The sequence below is a fragment of the Ips typographus genome, linkage group LG1 (genome assembly GCF_016097725.1).
Source record: "Ips typographus isolate SLU linkage group LG1, UJ_Ityp_2.0, whole genome shotgun sequence".
Lineage (NCBI taxonomy): Eukaryota > Metazoa > Arthropoda > Insecta > Coleoptera > Curculionidae > Ips > Ips typographus.
In genome coordinates, this window is record NC_138422.1 from 15,837,290 (window position 1) to 15,852,587 (window position 15,298).

The 15,298-nt window shown below is 34.4% G+C and overlaps 2 protein-coding genes and 3 long non-coding RNA genes across 12 annotated transcripts in view; 3 read left to right on the forward strand and 2 right to left on the reverse strand.

Moving 5' to 3' along the window:
- Positions 1 to 15,298, forward strand: part of LOC145730078 (uncharacterized) — a 124,807-nt gene that overhangs the window by 32,430 nt on the left and 77,079 nt on the right. The gene's annotated exons all lie outside the window — the stretch shown is intronic.
- The window catches only part of LOC145730182 (uncharacterized), a 96,174-nt gene that overhangs the window by 22,504 nt on the left and 58,372 nt on the right, over positions 1 to 15,298 (reverse strand). The gene's annotated exons all lie outside the window — the stretch shown is intronic.
- LOC145724003 (uncharacterized) lies at positions 311 to 2,992 on the reverse strand. The gene is made up of 3 exons (XR_014176901.1): positions 2,290 to 2,992; positions 1,029 to 1,637; positions 311 to 968 (listed from the first exon to the last, which is right to left on the reverse strand). It is a non-coding gene; the product is annotated as an uncharacterized LOC145724003 (long non-coding RNA).
- Positions 5,328 to 9,765, forward strand: LOC145723996 (uncharacterized). Its single transcript, XR_014176900.1, has 5 exons — positions 5,328 to 5,349; positions 9,016 to 9,066; positions 9,343 to 9,408; positions 9,469 to 9,641; positions 9,696 to 9,765. It is a non-coding gene; the product is annotated as an uncharacterized LOC145723996 (long non-coding RNA).
- LOC145723987 (uncharacterized) lies at positions 9,787 to 13,935 on the forward strand. Its single transcript, XM_081972047.1, has 5 exons — positions 9,787 to 9,975; positions 10,804 to 11,007; positions 13,131 to 13,238; positions 13,399 to 13,611; positions 13,676 to 13,935. The coding sequence occupies exons 1-4, from the start codon at positions 9,787 to 9,789 to the stop codon at positions 13,432 to 13,434; spliced, it is 537 nt and encodes a 178-aa protein (XP_081828173.1). The 3' UTR covers positions 13,435 to 13,611; positions 13,676 to 13,935.

Consider the following 15,298-nt stretch of genomic DNA (forward strand, 5'->3'; position numbering starts at 1 on the left):
GTGATATTTTCTAAACTACATGTGTAAATGGTGTAGATAAATGTGTTTAGGTTTAGCTGTGTTTGAAGACTGTTTTTCAGAACAAGTCCACTCATCTATGCTGCCGAATATTTTATTTGCTGGGTTGCTGCGGCTTTGCCATCTAGTAGCTCCAATAGCTTCCAATTTGTACTAATTTGTAGTCAGGAATTTGTTCCCTGAACTTGTCCAGTCTCGCCACGCGGATTAAGCGTTGCCGCTGCAGCGGTGACCGGTAAGCAGGGATGGGCGACGTATCATAGCAAATGTATGTAATTAAAATGACATGTAATTAATGGACGAATTCTTCGTGTATTTAATGTAACAAATGTAATTAATACACCAAAATCTAGTCCACCATATTATCCAGAAATATACGTTCTTGGATAGTATTAAAGATTATTATCTACATCATTTTTTTTTGGAATATAACGGTTAAAATTTATTTTCAAACGCGTTCTTAGCGTAAAACCATGCTACAAACTTTATTACACAGATTCATTACTTCAGAAAATAAGTATCAAATAAAAACACCTACAAGTAGCACAACTATATAACAAATAAAATAGAAAATATTATAAAATAAAAAGTGAATTTAACATTAGAGAAGGTCATGAAACCAAAACTCAACAACAACTTTGAAATTTTCTAATCTGCAACTGAAAAAATTTCATCTTCGGAGCCGTAATCAACTTCAACATAAGGATATTCATACTTTAATGTAAAATATATTTGTATTAATTTTTTTGAATTGTCAAAAGTAAGCCTATTTCTAAGTAGGCTATGAATATTTCCCCAGTTTGAGAAAAGCCTTTCAATTTGAGCAGACGAAGCGGGAACTTGTAACAATTTCAGAGCTAAGTCACCCAAAATTGGAAATTCAGTTTTTGCCATTCGCCAAAATATTAATGGTTTGGAAATTTTCTTTTCGGAAAGTACTGCAAACATACCTGTGAATTAATTCAGAATATTATCGACAAAAATCTTATGTATTTCAAAATAATACCTACTTGTATTTGTATTAAAGTGATCCAATTCTTCAATTCCCTGGGAATTTAACACCTTTAAAAAAAACATGTTTATTTGACGTTTATGTTTTGCTGATAATTTAGGGCTATCATAAGTTGGATGAAGAAAATATGCTGCCAACGAATATATATTTAAAGCCATTTCTTTTCTTTGTTCTAATTTCGAAGCAAATTTATCAGGAAGTTCAATGGTGTCGCGATAAGGACACCATCTTGTCTCGACAGGGAGGTTTAATATGTGTCCTTCTTTCATTATTATTTGTTTTTCAAACTCAGGATATTTAAATGTTTTCAAAACCAGAGAAACCTTGTCTAGTATTTTTTTATCCAAAATATCTTTGGCCAGAAGATTTGCTGTATGGCTGTTACATATGTGCTGTGCCATAGTACGTGTTTCAAAAGTGAACCCATTTTTACCATATTACTCGCATTGTCGGAAACCACTGCATATAACTCAACATTGTATTGTTCTTTTGCTATTCTAATAGACTCGCTTAAAATTTCTGCTATTTTTCAGTGACAACGACAAGTTGACGGCTGTATCAAAGTTACATAACCATCCTCTTCAACAATGTACTCTTGCAAAGTTTGCTAAAACAAAAACATAATAATAGACAGTGGCGGCTCGTAGTAAATTTGAAAGGTAGTGCATAAAATGAGGGCCAATTAGCGCCGCAGACGAAAAATTTTTTAAGACCACGCCCAAACTTCCTACAATTTTAAAATATGTAATTGTTTTCAAATATTGCACACTAACGTTAGGAAATACTGGAGGCATTTTAAAAAGTCGCGAAGAAAAATAACACGTGACTGATAAGAAAAACCCCGCGAGCACGATCTAATTGTGCAGACGGGCCAGCTTAAAACATCGACTGACTCTAGACAGTCGCGGGGTACAGAGGGGGCGGACGGCGGAAGTTCGACCAATCAAATTTACTATACACATGAGCTGTGCACTTGATTTTATCACGGCACACGGTGCACGGTGGCGGCGGTGATCCGTAATTCGTCCAGATTTCGTTTATTTATTAATAAAAGCTTATTTATTTCCAAGATTAATACTTGGTATTAATAGAAAATTATTTCAATCATTATAAGATTTATAATGAAAATATGCATTTTTGGATTCAAAATTTGGGAGTGCACGTGCACATGTGCACTTATTGAGGAGCCGCCACTGATAATAGATTGCAATCATTGATGTTAGTTTAGCTACTAAAAATTGTTTAAAAAGATAACTCACCAATTCTTCTCTATCATTATTGATGGTTTTTGTTTGCAATTTATCAGACTCTTTATTAATGATTGAAGAAGATGACCGAAGTGTTTTTTTTAACAGGACGAGTATTTTCGGCAATACTACCACAGTCTAAAGATATAACATAACCAGTCCGATCACTCTCCGAAAATCGTAAAATTTACCTCACCTCGCGTCCCCCCTAAAGTCGACTTGCCAAGCAAGAATCTAATATTCACAATGACTAACTGAACATTGTGGGATAAAGACGGGTGAAGTTTCGTATGTTACGTTATTTTTGCTGCAGCGTTTATTTTCTTGTGACTTGTTTTAATGAACTTAAACATGGCTACCAATGGGTATTATTGTTCTGTAGATGATTGTTGTGTCAATTATCTCTCTTTCTGTCTTGAAAATAAATGCTGATTTGCTTATAGAATTCTTTCGGTAATAACAGCTATTTGAAAGCACTATAGATCCAGTGGCGTAGTAATTTTTTCAATAAAAAAATCGCTAATAAAAATTCTCCATTTTCTATCAAGAAAAAGTATCGTAATATGACCTGAAAACTGAAATAAATATTTAAAATTTTCTCCCGTAATAGACATTTCATTCCTAATTATTAAAAAAAAAAAAAATCATTGAAATCGGTTAATAACCTAAAATTTTATAGGGGTGTTTCCATTCTAAATGGGTCACACTGTATGTGGAATTATAGATGTAAAAGGAGAATGCTGGAAATAAAGGTATGCAAATATGTTGTTCTAAAATGTCCTGTGGATAGTGAAAGAACGAAGTAACTGCTCACAATGTTTATTTAACACATTTTTAAGTGAAGAAAAAAATAATTCCGACGCCACTGACCGATCGGACATCTCCGGCTCCGGCTTGCTGGAATCCGGCAGTACTGAATAGAGTGTGTATTTTACAAGTCAGCATTGGAAGATGAGTACCTACTAAAAAACTATCTCCTCCTGCTGGATTTGGTAAGTTTTTCTGGGTTTTTAATGTTTTGTGGGTAAGGGTAGGGCTCTCGTGGAAAACGCTATATTTTTCGTATTTTTAAAGATATGGATCTGAAACTTTCTGTATGTACAGGGTGGGCAAATAAGCGAGGTAAGCGGCTGTACCTCCGAAACTAATGATCGTAGAGAGTTACGGTAAAAAAATTTACAGGTTAAGTAGGCAAGGGAAAATGCTGGAAATTATTTTCAAGTTTCCAAGATGGCTACCAGAGGGCGTTTGCGCCATCTTGAATTACATCAAGTTACGTTTCTTGTGATTTTCCCCAATGAAGGTAACAAAAAAGTATTTGCGTTTTAATGTTAACTTAAACATTTTTTGAAAAAAAACATTTTTCTCTATCTTTCGAAATAAAGTGGTGGGGGGTATTTGAATGTTGTTTTAAATAAATGCCTGTAACTACGAAACGTCTTTAATACATTTGGATAAATTTGGTATCATTGAAAAGAGCATTTCTTGGGCTTTTAGGTTTCTTCTGATAATGACAGTTGTGACCTAAACGGCCGCCGATAGAGGGCGTTATTTGATATTATAACCAAAATAATGGATTTTCTCAAAAAATTTAAATGCAATGATATGACTTTTTGTAGACTAGAAAATAGACAAATGACTAACCAATAAGCCTGCGCAAACCGCATCTTATTTTTTTTTTCTTTTTTCTTTTTTTTTTTTTTTCTTTTTTTATCATTTGTCTTTTTTCTAGTCTACAAAAAGTCATATCATTGCATTTAAATTTTTTGAGAAAATCCATTATTTTGGTTATAATATCAAATAACGCCCTCTATCGGCGGCCGTTTAGGTCACAACTGTCATTATCAGAAGAAACCTAAAAGCCCAAGAAATGCTCTTTTCAATGATACCAAATTTATCCAAATGTATTAAAGACGTTTCGAAGTTACAGGCATTTATTTAAAACAACATTCAAATACCCCCCACCACTTTATTTCGAAAGATAGAAAAAAATGTTTTTTTCAAAAAATGTTCGACTTTAAGTTAACATTAAAACGCAAATACTTTTTTGTTACATTCATTGGGGAAAATCACAAGAAACGTAACTTTATGTAATTCAAGATGGCGCAAACGCCCTCTGGTAGCCATCTTGGAAACTTGAAAATAATTTCCAGCATTTTCCCTTGCCTACTTAACCTGTAAATTTTTTTACCGTAACTCTCTACGATCATTAGTTTCGGAGGTACAGCCGCTTACCTCGCTTATTTGCCCACCCTGTACAGTGTGAAGTGTTGGCTCGAATCTGACGTTATCAGATGCCGGTTCTGTGACCTTGGGGGCGACCTTGAGCTGTCAAACATGACAAATTTCAATTTTTTTTTCGTTTTATTACCCAGAATCGTGAAGAGCATCATCAATAACCCCTATACCAAATTTGAGCACTTTAACTTCAATAGTTTTCCCTCTACGTCAAGTTAGATCTAGCAATTCCTATATGCAGAGTTCACGTAGAAAACGCGATAATTTCATCATTTTTTGAGACAAAATTTTGAAATTTGGTATATGGGCAGGGTAATTAAAGGGTTTGAATTTACCAAAGTCTGTTTTTCGCTATTTGATCTTCAAGGTGACCTTGAACTGTCAAATATATGTCAAAATAAAGGTTTTATAAATGTTGCTTTAGGAAACGATGAAAAGCACTATAGATAATTCACACACCAAATTTGAACCGTCTACGTAGCCCTGATAGCTTTCTACGTCAATATTTTAGTGCGGCTCCTAATGTGAACAAAGCATTTTGTAAAAAACGCCTTAACTTTAACAGTTTTTATAATAAAAACTCGAAATTTGGGATACCAACGTTCATTCTAGATATCTCGAGTGTGCCGTTTTGTCAAATAATCGTGATAATGTTAAAATTTATTTATTTTTTTCTCAAAACTGTAAACGGTACTCTCCAAAATCCCTATTTTGAATTTAGTGCTTCTAGGTTGTTCCGTTATTATTATAGGTGAAATTATTTTCATCTTAAAAACATTTCGAAAAAAAATTTCAAAAAATTTCTTACGAAATCATGTCTTGTACCTGGAGTAGGTAAGATAATACCAGTTTTGTATTACACATAAAACAATTTACTCAACTAATGCTATGAATGATGATTTCTAAAACCCCAAAAAATTATATAGAAGATAATCTCCGCTCTACAGCAAACGGCAGTGACGCAATAATTATATAGTGTCGTTTTTTCAGTTTATTGAATAGGAAATTCAATGAGGATTCTTTAAAGCAGTAATTTTCTTAATTCAAGTGGGTTTTACCGGCAATATTATCCTTTTCAAACTGTATTTCTGGCAGATCAATTTTAACACCGTTTTTCTCCCTGACTGTACCAAATTTTGTACTATTTTTTCAGGTTGTTAAATAGGAAATCTAATGAGGATTCCAAAAATGTGCTTAAAACAGTCATTTTATCACTCCAAGTGGGTTTTACAGGTGATTTTCTGCCTAACTGTCCTTTCAAACTACGTTTCTGGCAGTTTAAACTTAACACCGGATGTCTCCCTGACTGTACCAAATTTTTGAACTATTTTTTCAGGTTATTAAACAGGAAATTTAATAAGGATTCCAATAATGTGCTTAAAAGTCATTTTCTTACTCCAAGTGCGTTTTACAGGCAATATTGTCCCTGACTGTCCTTTCAAACTGTATTTCTGGCAGTTCAAACTTAACACCGGATGACTCTCTGACTGTACCAAATTTTTGGACTATTTTTTCAGGTTATTAAATTCGAAATTTAATGAGGATTCCAAAAATGTGCTTAAAACAGTCATTTTCTCACTCCAAGTGGGGTTTACAGGTGATTTTCTGCCTAACTGTCCTTTCAAACTACGTTTCTGGCAGTTCAAACTTTAACACAGTTTTTCTCCCTGACTGTACCAAATTTTGGACTATTTTTTCAGTTATTAAATAGGAAATTTATTGAGGATTCCAAAAATGTGCTTAAAACAGTCATTTTCTTACTCCAAGTGCGTTTTACAGGCAATATTGTCCCTGACTGTCCTTTCAAACTATATTTCTGGCAATTCAAACTTGACACCGGTTTTCTTCCTGACTGTACAAAATTTTGTATTGTTTTTTCAGGTTATTAAATAGGAAATTTAACGAGGATTCCAAAAATGTGCCTAAAACAGTCATTTTCTTACTCCAAGTGCGTTTTACAGGTAATATTGTCCCTGACTGTCCTTTCAAACTGTATTTCTGGCAGTTCAAACTTAACACCGGATCTCTCCCTGACTGTACCAAATTTTTGGACAATTTTTTCAGGTTATTAAATAGGAAATTTAATGAGGATTCCAAAAATGTGCTTAAAACAGTAATTTTCTCACTCCAAGTGGGGTTTACAGGTGATTTTCTGCCTAACTGTCCTTTCAAACTACGTTTCTGGCAGTTCAAACTTTAACACAGTTTTTCTCCCTGACTGTAACAAATTTTGGACTATTTTTTCAGTTATTAAATAGGAAATTTAATGAGGATTCCAAAAATGTGCTTAAAACAGTCATTTTCTTACTCCAAGGGGGTTTTACAAGCGATTTTGTCCCTGGCTGTCCTTTCAAACTGTATTTCTGGCAGTTCAAACTTAACACCGGATTTCTCCCTGACTGTACCAAATTTTGTACTATTTTTTCAGGTTGTTAAATAGGAAATTTAATGAGGATTCCAAAAATGTGCTTAAAACAGTAATTTTCTTACTCCAAGGGGGTTTTACAGGTGATTTTCTGCTTAACTGTCCTTTCAAACTGTATTTCTGGCAGTTCAAACTTAACACCAGTTTTCTCTCTGACTGTACCAAATTTTGGACTATTTTTTCAGATTATCAAATAGGAAATTTAATGAGGATTCCAAAAATGTGCTTAAAATAGTCATTTTCTCACTCCAAGTGGGTTTTACAGGCAATTTTGTCCCTGACTGTCCTTTCAAACTGTATTTCTGGCAGTTCAAACTTAACACCGGATTTCTCCCTGACTGTAGCAAATTTTGTACTATTTTTTCAGGTTGTTAAATAGGAAATTTAATGAGAATTCCAAAAATGTGCTTAAAACAGTCATTTTCTCACTCCAAGTGGGTTTTACAGGTGGTTTTCTGCCTAACTGTCCTTTCAAACTATGTTTCTGGCAGTTTAAACTTAACACCGGATGACTCCCTGACTGTACCAAATTTTTGGACAATTTTTTCAGGTTATTAAATAGGAAATTTAATGAGGATTCCAAAAATGTGCTTAAAACAGTCATTTTCTTACTCCAAGTGCGTTTTACAGGCAATATTGTCGCTGACTGTCCTTTCAAACTATATTTCTGGCAATTCAAACTTGACACCGGTTTTCTTCCTGACTGTACAAAATTTTGTATTGTTTTTTCAGGTTATTAAATAGGAAATTTAACGAGGATTCCAAAAATGTGCTTAAAACAGTCATTTTCTTACTCCAAGTGCTTTTTACAGGCAATATTGTTCCTGACTGTCCTTTCAAACTGTGTTTCTGGCAGTTCAAACTTTAACACAGTTTTTCTCCCTGACTGTACCCAATTTTGTACCATTTTTTTAGGTCATTTAATAGGAAATTTAATGAGGATTTCAAAAATGTGCTTAAAATAGTCAAAGTGGGTTTTACCGGCTATTTTATCGTTGACCGTCCTTGAAACTGTCAACTGTGTGTGTTTTGGCAGTTAGAACTTTGACACCGCTTTTTTCTCTGACTGTACCAAATTTTGTAGTGTTAGTTCTTATTCCAAGTGGGTCACGTGACTGTCTAGCTAAATTATCCTCTAGAACCACCTGACAATTGTCATTACCTTTAAAACTCTCAATCTGTGCTCAAAAGTTGCAAAATCGAGGTTTCGAAAAGTTTCCTTGCAGTATTCGATATAAAACGTGTTTCTGAGATTTATGGCAGTTATTTTGACAGTTTTCACGTGATTGCCTACCTAAATTTTCCTCAAAAACCACGTGATATCTGTCACTAATGGCAAAACTGTGAAAACTTGACCGGAATTTGGAAGATTTTAGCGTAGTTTAATACCAATTGTAACGCTTTTTAAGTGGTTGCTTTAGTTTAATAGCTCTATGAATCCAATTTTGCCAGTTGACACGTTCGCAACAGGTTAAATTTGAAATAGGCATTTGTATGTCAGAACTGTTATATTCATAGATCTATAAACAAACATTAAATGAGATTTGTCCTGATTGTACTGCCTTTAAACAATGTTTTATAGTTTGATAACTCCATGGAGTTGTATTGACAGTTACCACCATTGTGACAGATCGAAATATATATGACAATAAACAGCTACACGTCACAACTGCCAAAAAACAACTTATAAAACTATAAAATCATTTATACTGAATGTATTGCTTTTAAGCAAGTTTGGTAGTTTTATAGCTTCATGGAGTGGTTTTGAGAGATTCTAAGCTTGTGACAGATGATCGAAATATGGTCAGCGTTCGTTTTCATGCTCCATGGAGCGAGCAGAGCGAATGTGACGTAATTTGAAAGTTGGTCAAAATGATATGATGACATTATACAGTACGTTCACCCGACGTCAGCGGCTTAGAAGCTAAGTAAGCCAGTCATAACAAACTAAATAGGACCGCTTACTTAACCTCTAAGCCGCTGACGTCGGGTAAACGTGCCCAATGTAACGACTGCTTTGGAACAGTGATTACCATTGTATTCCCATTAATTATAATTATTATTTACAATAGCAGACATTGATCCACAAACTGGAAAGTATGTTTTTACGTCGTATGAAATGAAAGGTGAGTTTTTCATGGATAATTTACTTGATATAATTCTACCAGTTGCTATATTTGTCAGCCGAAATAGTTTATTACGTATAGCGGGCAGAAAGAAGATCATTACGGTCGTGGTAGCTAAAAACGCAAATACTGTTATGACGTTGCAAACTCAAACTAAACTGCGTTACGGAGTTGAAGTTACGGAGTTGAAGAACATTTGTGTTATTCTAAATTAACAATTATTGATTTCTTCAACCCCACAAACAGCACTAAAACTGAGAAAAAATTTTTTTTTAGATTTTCTAAAATTTGTCGGTGCTCCTCCTCAAAACCCACCACCAACATTCGGCACTTCCAAACAAGGTATTGCGTTCATTTACATTCTGTTTAACTACACTAAAATGTTTCATTTACCTTGATTAGCCTACGTAACAGACGAAAATGAGCTAAGACAGCCGTCTAAGTATCGTAAATCTACCGAAGGGGATCGAAAAGAACTTTTTCAATCTGTAGATAGTGAACCCCAGAAGAAAGAACAAAAATCAATCACAAATTCAAATGCTTGTCGCGGTTTACTAGGAGTTTCGTCCAATCAGGTTTGTTTAATTTTTGAAATGCTTATTATAGGGTTAACTTATATAAACTTTCAGAAAATGCGTACATAAATGCGTGAAAATGATGCGATGAAAATGATGCGATACATAAATGCGATGAAACAGGTTGCTGTTGTTCAGTAATGGTATGTATATTATGTCGACCATTAGTGAACAACAACAACCTGTTTCGGACAAAAAAATAAACCAGGATCAATCACCGCAACCGCAATTATTAATGGACGAGGAGGTTAATGATGAAGACATTAAAACTCCAGATTCAGTGTCATCTGAAGAGAGTTTTTTACGCATGGAACGATTGTGCAAAGCTCCAAAGGTACTTTCTTATTTAGCATTTTTATTATCTTAATAACAAAGAATGTTACTGAGTAGAATACAGGGTGTTTCTAAATCAGTGTCGTAACAGAAAACTGTAGATTCCGCTCTTTAGTTTTCGAGATACAGGGTGTCAAACGTTAAATTTCTTTTCAGTTTATTACTAATATATTAGGAACCGTTTGAACTACAGGCTTTTATACAGCGTGGCTTAATTTGCTTATTTTTATAAACCCCACAACTACTAAGAAATTTAGTGTCAGTTTACACTATACGTTTAAACCTTCTGACATGTTTTAGAAACTGCAAGGATTTCCTGAAAGCTTCTAAGAGCTTTCTAATGTGTCTAGAACGATCTACAAAGTTGTAAACACTTCCAGATCATTATGGAAGCTTTCAAAGCGCGTAGAATGTTCTAAAAGCTTCTACGAATGTTCTGGACGCTTTCAAAATCTTCTGAGATGTTTTAGAAACTTCCCAATCCTTTTATAATGCTTTATTAGCTTCCAAAAGGTTCTACAACTTTCTTTTTTGTTTTTATGTTTTTTTGTTTCTACTTCCACAGCATTCTAAAATTTGAATCCAAATGCCTAATGCTTCTACGACGTTCTCAAATTTCCCAAAAGCTTCTGAAATGTTTTAGAAGCTTCTCCAAATGCTTCTACGACGTTTTAGACAGTTTCAAACGCCTCTAATAGTTTCTAAAACGTTTTAAAAGCTTTAAAGAGCTTCTACGACGTTTTATTAACTTTTAAAAGTCTCTAAAAACTTCTAAAATCTTCCAAAAGCTTCTACGACGTCCTCAAAGTTAACTTATATAAACTTTCAGAAAATGCGTACAAAAGTCAATATTATGTCGACCATTAGTGAACAACAACAACCTGTTTCGGACAAAAAAATAAGCCAGGATCAACAACCGCAACCGCAATTATTAATGGACGAGGAGGTTAATGATGAAGACATTAAAACTCCAGATTCAGTTTCATCTGAAGAGAGTTTTTTACGCATGGAACGATTGTGCAAAGCTCCAAAGGTACTTTCTTATTTAGCATTTTTATTATCTTAATAACAAAGAATGTTACTGAGTAGAATACAGGGTGTTTCTAAATAAGTGTCGTAACAGAAAATGATGCGATACATAAATGCGATGAAACAGGTTGTTGTTGTTCATTAATGGTCGTGTATTATGTCGACCATTAGTGAACAACAACAACCTGTTTCGGACAAAAAAATAAACCAGGATCAATCACCGCAACCGCAATTATTAATGGACGAGGAGGTTAATGATGAAGACATTAAAACTCCAGATTCAGTGTCATCTGAAGAGAGTTTTTTACGCAAGGAACGATTGTGCAAAGCTCCAAAGGTACTTTCTTATTTAGCATTTTTATTATCTTAATAACAAAGAATGTTACTGAGTAGAATACAGGGTGTTTCTAAATAAGTGTCGTAACAGAAAACTGTAGATTCCGCTCTTTAGTTTTCGAGATACAGGGTGTCAAACGTTAAATTTCTTTTCAGTTTATTACTAATATATTAGGAACCGTTTGAACTACAGGCTTTTATACAGCGTGGCTTAATTTGCTTATTTTTATAAACCCCACAACTACTAAGAAATTTAGTGTCAGTTTACACTATACGTTTAAACCTTCTGACATGTTTTAGAAACTGCAAGGATTTCCTGAAAGCTTCTAAGAGCTTTCTAATGTGTCTAGAACGATCTACAAAGTTGTAAACACTTCCAGATCATTATGGAAGCTTTCAAAGCGCGTAGAATGTTCTAAAAGCTTCTACGAATGTTCTGGGCGCTTTCAAAATCTTCTGAGATGTTTTAGAAACTTCCCAATCCTTTTATAATGCTTTATTAGCTTCCAAAAGGTTCTACAACTTTCTTTTTTGTTTTTATGTTTTTTTGTTTCTACTTCCACAGCATTCTAAAATTTGAATCCAAATGCCTAATGCTTCTACGACGTTCTCAAATTTCCCAAAAGCTTCTGAAATGTTTTAGAAGCTTCTCCAAATGCTTCTACGACGTTTTAGACAGTTTCAAACGCCTCTAAAAGTTTCTAAAACGTTTTAAAAGCTTTAAAGAGCTTCTACGACATTTTATTAACTTTTAAAAGTCTCTAAAAACTTCTAAAATCTTCCAAAAGCTTCTACGACGTCCTCAAAGTTTCCAAAAGCTTCTGAAATGTTTTATAAACTTTCAAATATTTTTCTAAAGCTTCTAAAAGCTTCAAAATGTCAATAAAGGCTTTCATAACCTTTCACGACGTTCTAGAAACCGATAAAAGCTTCTAAAAGCCTCTAGAATGTTTTTACGACGTTCTAGAAATTTTGAACAGCTTCTTAGAGCTTCTACAATATTTTATGAGGTCCTAGGAGCTTTAACGATGTTCACTAACAAATTCCAAAAGCCTCTGGAATGTTCTATACACTTCTACGCCGATCTAGACGCTTTCAAGATTTTCTAGAGACCCAAATGCTTCCAGAGAGTTCTAATAATCTTTGATATGATTGTGATGGTAAAAGTGTTTCATATGCTTCTACGACGTTTTAGACACTTTCAAACGCCTCTAGAATGTTTTAGAAGCTTCAAAGAGCTTCTACGACGTTTTAAAGGCTTCAAAGAGCTTCTACAACGTTCTAACAATTTCCAAATGGCTCTTCGACGTTTTATTAACTTCTAAAAGTTTCTAAAAACTTCTGAAATGCTCTCAATGCTTCCACAGAGTTGTAAAAGTCTTCGATATGCTTCTACTACGTTTTAGACACTTTCAAACGCCTCTAGAATGTGTTAGAAGCTTCTAAGAGCTTCTACAATGTTTTAGACGCTTCCAAGGTCCTGTAGACTGTTTTAGTAGCTTCAAAGAGCTTCTACAACGTTTTGTAAGCTTCCAAGAGCTTCTACGACGTTCTAACTTCAAGGTAATTTGCGAAGGTATAATACTATAAGTATTTTAGATAGTTTTTTTAATTATCATCGTATTATCTGGTCTCCGTAAACATTTCGTCCACCACCCTGTATATTAATACATAATGACGATACAAACTATGGAAAAGGTTTATCTGTTATTCAAAATGCTAAATTTCTATGAGTAGGTTGTTATTTTTCCTGTATTTTGTTTAATTTAATTATTGACTTTGAATACTCAGGACGAAAATGTACCATCGCAGAGTGTCGAGATTGGTCAAAACGATCAGTCTCGAATTATAGCTAAATTGAAACAAGTAGTTCTGTTGGATCAACAATTATCTCAGGAGGTAAGTTGTAGCTTTTGATGTGCATTTATTAGCCTGTTCTTCATCATTACCTTGAATCCTCCTAAAATTAAATTCTCTTGGCATTTCCTCTAAAAATGTCTGTCTTTGTGTTTAGCGAATGATATAGTTATTTCATAGTAATAATAAAATTGAATGTCAGATCGCCGAGAAACAAGCACTACACGCACAAAACTGAGCGACTATAAAAGCCCTGACGGATCAGTTGGCTTCTGGTGACGTAGACAAGCAAGAAAACAAGGAAAATCGTGTTCGCAGATCGCGCAAGTCACCGAGGGACTTGCGCAAGTCAGTTTTAACGAATAATTTGGTCCGTACCGGTCAAAAGTCGACTGTCCGTGATGGTTCTGCACAGGTAAGTTACTATTCCTTTACTAATCGGGACATTTTTGATTTTTTTTTATTTTTTTTTGTGTTAGAAAGCTGTATTTATGTACAATTCGACTAGGAAAATATGTAGCGCCCTTTTAACGCCGAATATTAAAAATGTCAAAGACGGTCAGCTTCGGAACAGTTTGCAACAATTAAGCATGAAAATTCAGGAGCAGTGCCTTATGATACAAAACACTCCCTGAAGGAAGTGAATATTTATATCTACATTATATTTGTTTTGTTATTTAATTTACTTTTCAAACATTTCTGTTTTTAATTATTAATATATCAATAATCAATATAATAATATTTTGTTTTAAATCTCCTATATTTTCATATTGATCTTATTATTCTATAGGTAGGTAACGTGACAAAAGAACACTTAAAACTGAACCACTCTGTATATTGAGTAATTAAACATGGAGGTGTTGTAGTAGTTTCTCTAAAGGTTTTAATTCCATCAACTTGGCTATTTATGATTTTGTCGGGGGCAATACCACAAGAGCTCTCTTGGTGTAACTGCACGAGACCTGTTGTAACTAAATCACGACAGCGTAGCTCGAGTGATTTTGCCAAACAGGTCGAGTTTTGTACCATAAAGAAAGTATGAGAAGACAAGCGGAAAAATTATCCTGTTCAAAATCTGAGCTCCTATGGTATTTGATAAGACAATTCCATGAATATAATCAATAATATAATAAGACTGCGACTGCCTTGTACTGGCAGAAATACATTCTTCTGGTTCTTTTGATTTTCTGCAGTAGAACTCTATCCGAAGCGAGCCATAACCAAAACAATACGAACTAACATCAAAATTGACAGTGCCAGCAAAAACCTCAAGGTGAGACATTGCAACAATAGAAGTGTAGTGAAAATCCGTGGAAACGATGAAATCAACAGCAAAATTTATCCGATTTTTTTATCCGCTAGCAAACTCTCTTCCTTATTAGCCGATAGCAAACCGTGTTTTGATGACGTATACCAGGTGTCCAAGAGCACCCTGGACATAGGAGATTAACATGAGAAAACGGTTTTGATTTTTTTGCGCCTGTACGGTTGATTTGATTGAAAAATCGTGATAATGAAAGTTGTAGTATAGCTCGAATCAGCTAAGAAAAGGCCACAGGCGTCATCAAACGATGATGTCACGATCTTTGTACGTCTCGCTTTAAATATTGCTGCTCTCGTTACTTTCCAAGTTGTTGCAGCCAGTCAGTGGCGTGCTATTATTTTATCAGTAAAATGAAACATTTTCGTCGTTTTTAATAAAGAAAATAAAAGACAACAAGTTTTTCAAAGGAATGGAAACTCCTTCTGCTTCTTTCTTCATAAATTGTAAGACGTTACTGACGATTTCACGGCCTTGGCTGTATATGATAACACCTTTCTTTCCAACCTTTTTGAAAGACATTTTGACAAAATAACGTTTTTTATTCATAACTCACTATGTGAACTTCAACTGCGACCATCAACAATACAACCAAAACACCAGACTAAAACGGAACCTAACCTAACCCCCTAAGTCTCCCTGTCCGCCACTACATTTTTTTAAACTTGGCAACACCGTTTAGAGTGCCGGCTAGTAAAAGCATATAAAAAGGTCCAAATGTCCCTGGCCGCTGCCGCATCTGTTTTAATTGTGTCCAAGTAAAAACCGTACTACGTTGCCA

What these genes read in the sequence shown, in the direction of transcription:
- LOC145723987 (XM_081972047.1), top strand. Translation starts at nt 9,787, where the DNA reads ATGTATATTATGTCGACCATTAGTGAACAACAACAACCTGTTTCGGAC. An exon ending in GATTGTGCAAAGCTCCAAAG is followed by an intron (nt 9,976 to 10,803) that starts GTACTTTCTTAT and finishes ATAAACTTTCAG; the next exon opens with AAAATGCGTACAAAAGTCAA. An exon ending in GATTGTGCAAAGCTCCAAAG is followed by an intron (nt 11,008 to 13,130) that starts GTACTTTCTTAT and finishes TTGAATACTCAG; the next exon opens with GACGAAAATGTACCATCGCA.